The following is an 11250-nucleotide window of genomic DNA, read 5'->3' as shown; positions in this document are numbered from 1 at the left end:
ACATGAATTAGAAGATGGTGATTACTAGAAAAATAAAGGTGTCAGGACGGAAAATAATTGTGGAGAGCGGGAGATGCGGGAAGAAAATTCAAGCCAGGCGTTCGGACTGGGGAAAAATCGATGAGGTGAGGAGGCGCTGAGGTCGGGGGCCAGCGGCAAGGTCTGCAGAAAGCCACGGAGGCTCTGGCCGCGCGGAGGCGGATGAAGGGCAGAAAGGGCTGGGGTGGAGGCTGGGGTGGAGACTGCGGCAGAGGCGCGAAGCGATGCTCGAGCGGGCGGCTCGCGGGGTACGCGAGTCGGGGGTCAGCCGCGGGCCGCCAGCAGCTGCGCCCCCAAAATGGCCTCCAGGGCCCCCAGACGCCCCGCCCCCGCGCGCCCCAGTCCGCCGGCCCACGTGACCCGGTCCGCCCCTCCCGCCCACCCTGCGGGCGACCCCGGGTCCGGGTCCCAGAGGCGGCGGCCCCGCCCCTCACGGGAGGCGGACCAACCAGCAGTCTTGGAGGGCGGGGCCGGCGGTGACTGCCAATGGAGGTGGAGCTCTGCCGGGGAGTAACAGGTTGGTGGGAGGGGGAAAAGAGGAGCTGGAGCCGTGGAACTGAGGGGAGGGCCGGGAGCCGCGCGTGCAGCTCTGCCCGAGCCCGGGGCGTGGGAACCGTGAGCGCTGACCCTCGCCGGGGTGAGTGGACGGGGCCCGGGACAGTGGCACCTGAGCGGTAGGCAGGCCCTCAGGTGCACCCCAGGGGACACAGGTACGGCGATCAGAGCTACAGTCCTTCAGGGCACAGGTGCCGTGACGGGGAGGGGAGGAGGGGAGGTCAGGGGAGAGCGGCAGAACTGGTTAAGAGCTGGTCTCGTTTAGGTGCTGCAGGAGCTTCCGGGCGTGGGGCAGCTGAGGCTAAGGCTATTCCCAGGACATGGATGCGTTTCAGGGCCAGGATATCTCTGGAGGTCACGCCAGCCCTGGGAGCAGAATCTCTCTTAGAGACCGGGACGGTGGGGGAAGGAGTTATTCCCCTTTGGGCCAAGGCGACTGCTGCCTGAGATTTGGAGACCTAAGGGAGCCCTCGGCAGGTGCTCTTTGCCTGAGGCTCCCGCCTCCTCCCCGCCCCCGTCGCCAGCAGGAACCGGCCACTGACACCTTCCTTCTAGCTCGGAGATGGCTCTGAGGTGTGGAGCCCTTCTCCATCCCTTAGCCTCCAGGTGAAGACAGTTGCCGATGGAGACACTGAAGGGCAGAACAAGAGGGCACCTCCATCTCTGTGTGGTGTGAAACTATCTAAGGCTTTCAGTGTTTGTCTCCAGGCTGGCCTTGAGCTCACTTTGTAGCCCAGGCTGGTCTGGAACTCGCAAGGATCCTCCTGCCTCAGCCTCCTGAGTGCTGGGATTACAGCTGTACAACACCACATCTGGCTGTCTTCCTTTACATTCTTACTAGGGAAAATCTTTCTTTCTCCTTGAGAGTGCACCCCAGAAGAGGGATATGAGGAAGTGTAGATCTCCTGGGCTACGAAATATCTAGAAATATGTAGTGTGAGACCTCTTTCATGTCTATCCTTCCCCCAGCTCTGCACACTTTCTTCTTAGGTTTAGATGGGGCCAAGATGGGGCCATTGGGTGAGGCTTGGGAGTGCAACCAGCTTCCTCAGTGTCTCCTGGAATCCTCTTAATTCCCTGAAAGCTCACCAGGGATCCCTGACTCCTGACCCATGATGGCTGTCAGACTGGCAGTAGGCACTGGTGGTGCAGGAAATAGGCAGGACTCCTTAGGAGACAGAAAGACTAGGGAGATTACTCCTCCAAGTCCCCAGGCCAGATGAGAGGTGCATGTTGGGCTCAGACAAAATTTCTGAGGTGGATTTCCTTGCCTTAGGCAACTGTGGAACGAGAGCCAGCTTAGCTTGGCCCCTTTGATGCCCTGCCTGAGGAAGGTTGTAATAACTGGCAAATAATTAGCAACCGCTATGTTTGTAGCCAAGCTGACTACATGTGCCCACAGCACCTCTTTTCTCATCCTGCATATGTGGATGTAGGGTTCTAGCTCTGAGGGCCTGCTAATCCTGAGATCTGCCTGACTTCCTAGATGCTTCTCGCTGTTCCCAGGCTGGCCTGCCTGCATTTACCTTATGGGAAATGACGGGGGAGGGCCTGCATCACTTCATGCCAGGGAGGTGGCAAGGTAATTGTGGGATTAGGAATGCAACTTTGAGAGCTTGAGAGGGAGTGATGGAGGGAAACAAAGTCTTACTGTCATACGCTGGCCTGTCACTCACTGGGTTCTTGGTGCATCTGTTCCTTTTGCCGCTTTTCTCTCCACCCTGCCCGCCCCTTTAGAGCCTTGGTTTGCCATCCAAGGTAGACCACGCCACAGTTCCTGGTCTTGCCCCTCTGTCTCCTCTGGTGTGGAATTTCTCTGGTCTGCGTTCCAAGCTGCCACTGTCCTCTCCCTGCCCCTCCCTTTTCCTTTGCCTCAAACCAGTCAAGCCAGTTTGCAGGGGCCTAGAGCATTGTTTTTAACCCCCCCCCCCCCCACCACTGGCTAAGCAGCTCTAGCCTGGCTCTCGGGTTTCTACTTTTTCTGTAGACCTAGCCTGGAGTCCACATGGGGTATGTGTGTTCTAATTGGAACTCTTTGGCAGTGTTGGAGATTGAACCTGGGCCTTTGCACTGAGTTACATCCTTAACCCTTTCTACAATTTTTATTTTGAGACAGAGTCTTAGTAAGTTGTTTAGTTGAGCTGGAATTTGCCATTCTCTTGCCTCAGCCTCCCAGAGTGCTGGGATCACAAGCATGCACCACCACACCCAGCTGGTAACCTTATCTCTACAATTTTATGAGAAAAAGGGAACATAGTGTTCAAGGTCACTGAGCTGTCCTACTCTATTTTGACCATTTGTTTTCCTTATTATCACCAAGGGGGTTTTAATCTGTATTTTTGTAGTTCTCCCATTTTCTAAATGTGCCTGTTATTTAGAATCTAGCAATTTGCCTGGCCTTGTGTGTATCAGTTCTTCCTCCGCACACCCGAAACCGCCCTGTCCTCACTTCCTACTAGGAGTCCAGGAACATTGTCACTCCTAGTTGGAAGCTAGATACATATGGGCGGGTCAGAGGTGATAGAATTGGGGCAGGGCAGGCTAATGAGTAACTCCGGAAGAAGTGGCTGTCTGGTACAGGTGTAGAGTGCCCTCCCCCTCTTGGAATACAGGAATGGCAGAGGCAGACAGATAAAGCTGAATTAACTTATGTCCTGGTTTCTTCCCATGGTGTAGTTGATGAGAAGAGCCCTGGCCACCGACCAGGGAAGGGAATAGCAGGGTCAGGCATCTATCTGGTGAGAGTGCAGGCTCAGGATTGGGGTTGCCTGGCACCTGATCACTGTTTACCTGCCTGGGGCTTATGCAAGACCTTGGAGCTGCCCAGCTCCCTTGGCCCCGCCCAGCTGTCCTCTGTAACCCAAGGCGGGTAGGTTTCGGGTTTTCCATGTTGAATCATTTAGAGATCTGTTTTCTGACCCAGCCCAAAGATTCCTTACCCCTCCTAGCCCCTGACCCACATGTCCTGGGTCTGAAGGTGATCGCAGCTAGGGAGTCACTGTGACTGGGGGAGGGCTCCAGACCACCTCTGCCTAACCTGGCCCTCTCAGCCAGGTGGCTGTGCACTTTGCTGGTTCTAAGTGGGAACTCCCTGACCTGGATCTGGAAGATCTGTAGATGTTCTGACAGGGTAGAGCTGCAGCATGAATAAATCATGTGACTTCGGTGAGCTGGAAGTCTAGGCACATCTGGTTCTAAGATCATGACAGGGAATACAGACAAAGAAGAGTCTTGCTACTCAGGGCAGAAGAGCGATGGCTGGGAGGGATCCTTGGCTAAATCTTCCTTGACCCTGTGCATGAATCAGCCTCAGTCCAGGATGCAGTCTTCAACACATTTTTTCCAATCTCCCTTGGGCCAGGCACTGGGTCCCCTCATCACCGTGGTCTTTGTCCACTTGAGTTTTCTCTCTAGTGAAGGAGCGGGATAGGAAACAATCAGCCCAATAAATGTATGAATTGAGGGCAACCTGCGAAAGGATAACTATAGAGGATCTAAAGGGTGCTGCAGGGCTTCTCTGAGCGATTGCCATCCTTCTTTAACCAAGTGAAGCCAGGGTGTTTCTGTGGAAAAAGTGGCATATGTGAACAATGACTTTGGGTGTCAGATTGTGCTAGGGCTTTCACGGTTAGTAACTTATTTCTCCATCCTTTGGTAAAGGGGAACCTAAATATAATAAAAGTACACATATTTAAGAATATAACTTGAGGGCTGGAGAGATGGCTCAGTGGTCTAAAGCACCTACTTAGAACAAGCTTAGCAAAAGCATCAGGGACCGCGGTTCAATCCCCCAGCACCACATGCCAGCCAGCCCGCCCCCTGGTGGGCTGAGCTGGCCTCTCTCTCTCTCTCTCTCTCTCTCTCAAATAAATAAATAAATAAAAATTAAAAAAAAATAAATTCTTAAGAATATAACTTGAATTCTTTTTATTCTTTTTTCATAATTTTATTGATAAACAAATAGCAATGAGACAGTTTCAAATCAAATCGCTAGGACAGTTTCAATAATTAACACACTGCATACATTCTTCTTAGCTTTTTATTCTTTTGAGGCAGGGTCTCGCTATGTAGTTCAGGCTGGCCTTGAGCTCATTATACAGCCCAAATTGGCTCTGATTCCAGGTGATCTTCCTTGCCTCAGCCTCCCAAGTGCTGGAATTCCAGGGATGAGCCACCATGCCCAGTGATGTCTTTTTCTTTTTTTTTCTGTACTGGGGATCCAGTCGAGGGCTGCTCTCCTGCCTCAACCTCCTGAATAGCTGAATAGCTAAATAACTGAATGCTACTGCATTCAGTTTATTGATAATATTTTAAGTTGTATACACTTTATAATGATTTATTGTTTAATTCTCACAGGTAATTATCTCATGAAGTATCATTATATCCGTTTTATTGATGAGGAAGCTGAGGCTCAGAAAAATCATGATTTGCTCAAGGTTCTATACATGAGGTGAAGTGCAGAACTAGGATTTTCCAAGCCAGTTCCGTACTGTAGTCTAGTGCCTTTCCTGCCAGGTGAGTATTTGGAAGATCTGCTTTACCCTTCTACCTTCACAAAGATTTTGTGTAAAGAGCTGGGTGTAGAAGCACATGCCTGAAATCTCAGCTCTCTAGTGTCTGAAACAGGAAGATTGTGTTTTCAGTCTAGTTTGAGCAATTTATCAATTTAGCAAGACCCTGTCTCAAATAAAAGACAGTGCAAAGGCCCTGGGTTTAATCCCCAATACCAAGAAAAAATTCTGTGGTAAATTTATTTGGGTTCTGCTGGGGAAGGATGCGTTGCTTTCACGATTTTCTTAGTGCAGAGCTTTTCCGAAAGAAGGGTTTCTCCCTGTTGGTTCCTTTCTCTAGAGGGGACAAACTGGGAATGTTAAGAATGTTCTTCCTTCTGGGTGTAGTGACATGCTGATAATCCAGCACTTTGGAGGCTGAGGCAGGAGGATCAAGGATCACCTGGGGTTAGAGGCCAGTCTGGGTTATATAGCAGGACCCTGTTTCTAAAAAACCAAAAACCAAAACAAAACGAAACAAAAGTGCTCTTCTTAAAAGACTTTTCCCACCAAGCCTTTCTCACCTGGAGTATAGCCCCTTCTATCACTTCTGCTCTCTCCTCTCACCATGGGTTCCAGGCTTCCTAGCCCTTCTCCAATCTCTGAGAGAGGGCCCCTTGCCAAGTTTCCTTGGCCCAGAGCTCTATGCGGGGGCTGAGTTGGGTATGTTTGTTTTTCTGTCTGGCACATTACCGGCTCCTCCTCCACTTTGGTGCTGTGCTGTGGTAGAGACTGGTAGGAGTGGGGAAGCTGGATTTTTTAATTTGCGTAAAACAGAACCTCTCCCCTAAATCTCCAGAGTGAGAGCATACCTGAAGCACATTCCACTTGCTGACTCTAGGCTTGGGCAATGTGGACCAGGTAGCTGGCCTTCAGATGGCCTTGGCCCTGGCCCCCGTGGCCTGGCACATTTAAAAACTTACTGAAATCTGTTTTGTTTTTTTGTTTGTTTGCTTATGTGACTCTGGAGATAGAATCTAGAGTCTCACACATGCTAGGCAAGCACTCTTAACCTGACCTACATCTCCAGCCCTAAATCTTTTCTTGAATAGGTATTACATCTAAGCAGTCCCAAATTCAAAGGGGACAGGAAGATAGAAAACACATTCCTTGCTGCTTGTCCAGGGAATAGACATTCCCATCTGTGCCTACCCCTGTTGCTATTAGGGATGTATGTGTGTGTGCATTTCTAGAAATGGGTTGCTGGGATGCTACAATTTTGAGGTGTATATTTTAAAGGCAGTCTTGGGGCCGGGGAGATGGCTCAGTAGGATAAGTGCTTGACTGGCAAACACAAGGATCTGAGTTCAATCCCCGGTTCCGCAAAAAAAAAAAAAAAAAAAAAAGTAAAGGCGGTCTGGAGGATAGGCAGGCCATAAGGTTTGCCTCCACTCAGGGAGAAGAAAGCATGTGGCGGTCTATGTGTATAGTATACCAGAGTATCAAGCAGAATCCTTAAACTCCTGCACACAAGCCAGCTCCCCAGGGTTATGTCAGAGTAAATGGATTCTTTTAGGTCAGTGGGTTTCAGAGTGTGTTACCCCTAGACCAGCAGGGAGAAATTGTTAGAAATGCAAATTCCCTCCCATCACATACCTACTGAATCAGAAACTGGGGGTAAGGTCCCACATCCTATATATCTGCTGCTCAGATAAAATGCTCAGAGAAATAGGAAGAAAAAATAAAAGGGGACATAAAAGAGGATTAAGATGTGCTAGGTGTCTATCCGAACTGCACATGATGAATGTAATCATTATGTACTGCATATGTACTGTAAAAATACACCTTAAAAAGAATCATGTGCAGGGGCTGGGGGTTTGATCCCCAGCCTGCTGTCCTGGCCCCACCCCTGGGGCATGCTGAGACAGCAATTGAGACTGGGCGTGGTGGCACGCGCCTGTAATCCCAGCTCTTGGGAGGCTGTAAACAGGTGGATCACTACGAGTCTGATCTAGTAGTGAGACCATGAACACCCTGTAGACTCTTCCCTAAAATATAAAAAATTAAAAAAAGAATCGCAAAGAGAGTTAAGAGGAAAAAAACCTTAACTGTGAGAGGCACTGTTGGATGTAGAAGGAACCGATGGGGCAGTGAGCCCCCCCCCCCCACGGGCTCATTAGGTAGGTAGAGGTTCCTGGGTCTCCACTTGAGTTCTCTTTCGTCTTCTAGGACCGCTCCTACCCATGGAACAGTCATCCACCATGGAGCCCCGGGGCCCTGTAGACCACGGAGTACAGATTCGCTTCATCACAGAGGCAGAGGGTGGTGCCGAGATGGGCACTCTACGCCGAGGGGGACGACGACCGGCTAAAGACGCCAGAGCCAATACCTACGGGGTGGCCGTGCGTGTGCAGGGTATCGCTGGACAGCCCTTTGTCGTGCTTAACAGTGGAGAGAAAGGGGGTGACTCCTTTGGGGTCCAAATCAAGGGGACCAATACTCGAGGAGCCCCAGGAACTCCAAGCTCTGATTCAGAATTCCCTGAGAACCCCTACTCTCCGGCCAAGGATCTTCCTGCCCCTTCTCAGGGCAGCACATCGGACGAGGAGCCTGGGACCCACTGGCAAGGAAGACTGCTCCGGTCCCAGTCGCAGGCCTCACTGGCAGGCCCTGCGCCTATAGGTCCCAGCAATAGGAGCACCAGCTTGCTGGAGCTGACACCCCAAGGGGCGATGCCAGGCAGCACCATCGACACTGCTCCCCTGTCTTCTGTGGACTCCCTCATCAACAAGTTTGACAAGCAAGTGAGGGGCCAGGCCCGAGGTCGTACTGGCCGCCGTACTCGGACACTGCCCCATGAACAGCGCAAGAGGAGCCAGAGCCTGGACAGCCGGCTCCCCCGGGATACCCTGGAGGAGCGGGAGCGCCAGGCTTCCAGCCACTGGGCCCCCAGCAGCAAGTATGACAGCCATGTGGACAGCGCAAAACAGCCTTCCCAGAGCCAGAGCCCTCTTGGTGGCTTTTCCCGTTCCCGGCAGACTCAGGACTGGGTCCTTCAGAGTTTTGAGGAGCTACAGGAGCGTGCACAGGATCCTGCCCTGCTGCAGGTCAGACGCAGCTCCTGCCCACTTCCAACCCCAGCCCTCTCACAGCCCTGGCCCTGGTCCTACAGTTCTGTGCTAATCCAAATCATCTTGGCCAGAGAGCCTCTACCTCTTGTTCTCCACTTTATCCATTCATCCAGGAAATAGATGATATTCATATACACGAGGTACTTCCTTGAGTAAAATACCGATGAAAGTGAAACAACAACAAAAAGTCAGGCATGATGGTGCACTCAGGAGGCTGAGGCAGGAAGATTACCTTGAGTTTGGGACTAGCCTGGGATACGTAGCAAGAACCTGTCTCAGAAGAAAAGAAAAAGAAAATGGCACTTACTATAAAATCATTGATCAGAAGCATAGAGGATTATCTGTCATTATCTCAGTAGCCATGCCTTAGTGACTGCAAATGCTGGTTTGCTAAGTCTGTAGCTTTCATAAGGCGTACTGAGATGGTAGGGACAGATCCCTTGCCAGAATTTCACATCTTTCTCTTCCACTCAGGGAGGCAAGTAAGGGCAGAGAGATAGCTCAGTAGAATAAGCGCCTGAGTAGAGTAAGGGTCCTGAGTTCAATCCCTGGTACCACAAAAAAAGGGAAGTCAAGTTAAGTGCGGGAGTGAGTTTATTTTTGAGATAAACTTGTATCCATTTTTAAAGTCACTTATGAACTCTGGCACACCCATTGTCATTAGTGACAAATGACTTGTGACATACTGCACAGCTGGTTGAGACCTGCTTATTGAGGAAAACACTGTTTTCAACAACAGCAGAGCATTGTGTCCTGCTTGACTTCCCCCAGGCCACTGGCTCGGGCATCAGCAGTGTGGTTCAGCATGACCGGCCGGCTGTGTCTCCCAGCTTCATCTCTTCTCCAGAACCCAAGCACATTTCCGCACTAATCTCTTTCCTCTTTCTTCTTTTTCCCCCTCTTCCTCTTCCCCTACCCCCTTTTCCTTCTGCTTTCCCCCCGCCCCTTTTACTACTTTTCCCCTGTAGTTCAAGTCAACTCCAGACCTTCTCCGAGACCAGCAAGAAGCCGCCCCAGCAGGCAGTATGGACCATGTGAAGGCCACCATCTATGGCATCCTGAGGGAGGGGTAAGTGTGGCTTCCCCTACCCTGAATGCCTGCATCTCCTTTCTTTTCCTCTGGCCTCACTCCCCATCCTCCTCCCTACTTCCTGATCTCTGTGATCTCTCTCTCTTCTGCTCAGACTTGTGTCTGTCCTTTTCTGTCCAGAAGCTCAGAAAATGAGACCTCGGTGAGGAGAAAGGTTAGTCTGGTGCTGGAGCAGATACAGCCTCTTGTGGTGAGTAGCCCTCCCTGGCCCAGGTTAGGGTCTTCGTGGTGTCTGGGGCCTGGGTGTGGACTGACTCCCAACCTCTTCCCCTGGTTGTCCTCTTGTTTCTCTGGCAGATGGTTTCTCCTGGTTCTACCAAGGCCCTGGCAGGGCAGGGTGAGCTCACCCGCAAAGTGGAGGAGCTACAGAAAAAGCTAGATGAAGAGGTAAAGGTGAGAAGAGATTGGAGATGCGAGCAGGTGAAGAACCACAGGGGAAGCCATGGTCTGGCCTAGAGGGGGGCTAAGCTGACCCCTTCAGGCAATTGAGCAATCACTGATGGGCCCGTGAGATGAGAGACAGCCCATGCCCTCATTTGAGCCAGGACTTTGGGATTCTCTGGATCCTTGGGAAGCAGAGATCCAGCCACTTCGCATTCTTTTTTTAATATTTTAGGGAAGGGTCTACAGGGTGTTCAGGGTCTCACTACTAGATCAGACTCGTACTGATCCACCTGTTTACAGCCTCCCAAGAGCTGGGATTACAGGCACACTACCAAGCCCAGTGTCTGTTGCCCTCATAGTGTGCTTTGGGGGCAGAGCCAGCACAGCAGGCCCAGGGATCAAACCCCCTTGATCCACTGCTGGCTCTGCTACTTACTGGCTATGTGTGGCTTGAGAAAACTACTCAGTTATCTGTGCCTCCAGTCATTTTGGTGTTTATGTTTCATTCACAGTACTGGGGATTGGCTCCAAGCCCTTCACACTGAACTACATCCCTAGCCCCTTTTAATTTATTTTTATTTTCTCTGGTGCTAGGGATTGAAATGCGGGCCTTTACACTAAGTTGTATCCCCATCCCTTTTTAATTTTGAGACGGGTCTTACTAAGTTGCTGAGTTGCCCAGTCTGGGCTTGAACTAGGAGAGTCTTCCTGCCTCAGTCTCTCATGAGTGCTGGGATTGTGGATGGGTTTATGTCGTCATAATGATAATGGCAGCTGTGGTTTATTGAGCATAATATTTGTAGCAGATACTGTTCTGGGTGATGAGGAATTATTGTAGTGACTGTAAGGTAGGCATTCAGGACCCATTAATGATGAGAACAATGAGGATGAGAGGTTAGTGAATGGCCTGTGGTAGTAAGTTGCAGAGAAGGAATGGAAAAATCCCTTCTAAAACCTATATACTCTTTTTAAAAAAGTTTTTTGAGGTAAGGTCTCAATGTGTAGTTTAGTTTGATCCTGAACTCACTATACAGCCCTGACTGGCCCTGGAACTTGTCATGATCCTGCCTCAGCCTCCCAAGTGCTGGGATTATAGGCATGTGCCACCACACCTGGTACATTCTCATTATTCTGTATCTTTCTCTGTCTGCTCTACTCTTCCCTCTTTCAGAAGAGACAGAAGCTAGAGCCTTCCCGAGCTGGGCTGGAGCGGCAGCTGGAGGAGAGAGTGGAAGAGTGCAGCCGACTGCAGGAGCTGCTGGAGAGGCGGAAGGGGGAGGCCCAGCAGAGCAGCAAGGAGTGAGTGCGCGTGTGGGCTGCCCGGGAGCCTGGGGTTGCCGTATTAAGGAAGGTATTCAGGAGAGCCCTCACTGGGATTCACACCCAGGCCTGCAAGAGTGCTTGGGTAGCATCCTCGAGGTCCTGGCTTCTATGCCCTGCACTTCCAAACAAAAACAAACAAAAGATTTGAACATTTAGAAGAGGTGCAAATGAATTAATATATATGAGTAAAATCTCCAGAAGCAGAAGGAGCAAGGGTGAGTGTTCTTTTTTTTTTTTT

General features: G+C 50.8%; 1 protein-coding gene across 5 annotated transcripts in view; it reads left to right on the top strand.

Moving 5' to 3' along the window:
- The first annotated feature begins 583 nt into the window (after window positions 1-583).
- Cgn (cingulin) overlaps window positions 584-11250 on the top strand; it is a 29258-nt gene continuing 18591 nt past the window's right edge. Inside the window, exons 1-7 of one of the 5 annotated variants that reach the window (XM_023716474.1) lie at window positions 584-676; window positions 4951-5109; window positions 7314-8191; window positions 9184-9284; window positions 9426-9495; window positions 9603-9692; window positions 10861-10988. In XM_023716474.1, the coding sequence (XP_023572242.1) occupies window positions 7328-8191; window positions 9184-9284; window positions 9426-9495; window positions 9603-9692; window positions 10861-10988 (1253 nt within the window). In that variant the 5' untranslated portion in view covers window positions 584-676; window positions 4951-5109; window positions 7314-7327. Of the gene's footprint in view, window positions 750-4950; window positions 5110-7313; window positions 8192-9183; window positions 9285-9425; window positions 9496-9602; window positions 9699-10860; window positions 10989-11250 lie in introns of all 5 variants that reach the window. The other 4 variants (XM_023716471.1, XM_023716472.1, XM_004632355.2 and 1 more) reach the window with 4 other exon arrangements.

This window comes from Octodon degus, unplaced genomic scaffold, assembly GCF_000260255.1.
Source record: "Octodon degus isolate 3935 unplaced genomic scaffold, OctDeg1.0 scaffold00048, whole genome shotgun sequence".
Classification (NCBI taxonomy): domain Eukaryota; kingdom Metazoa; phylum Chordata; class Mammalia; order Rodentia; family Octodontidae; genus Octodon; species Octodon degus.
This window is presented reverse-complemented; position numbering and strand designations above follow the sequence as displayed.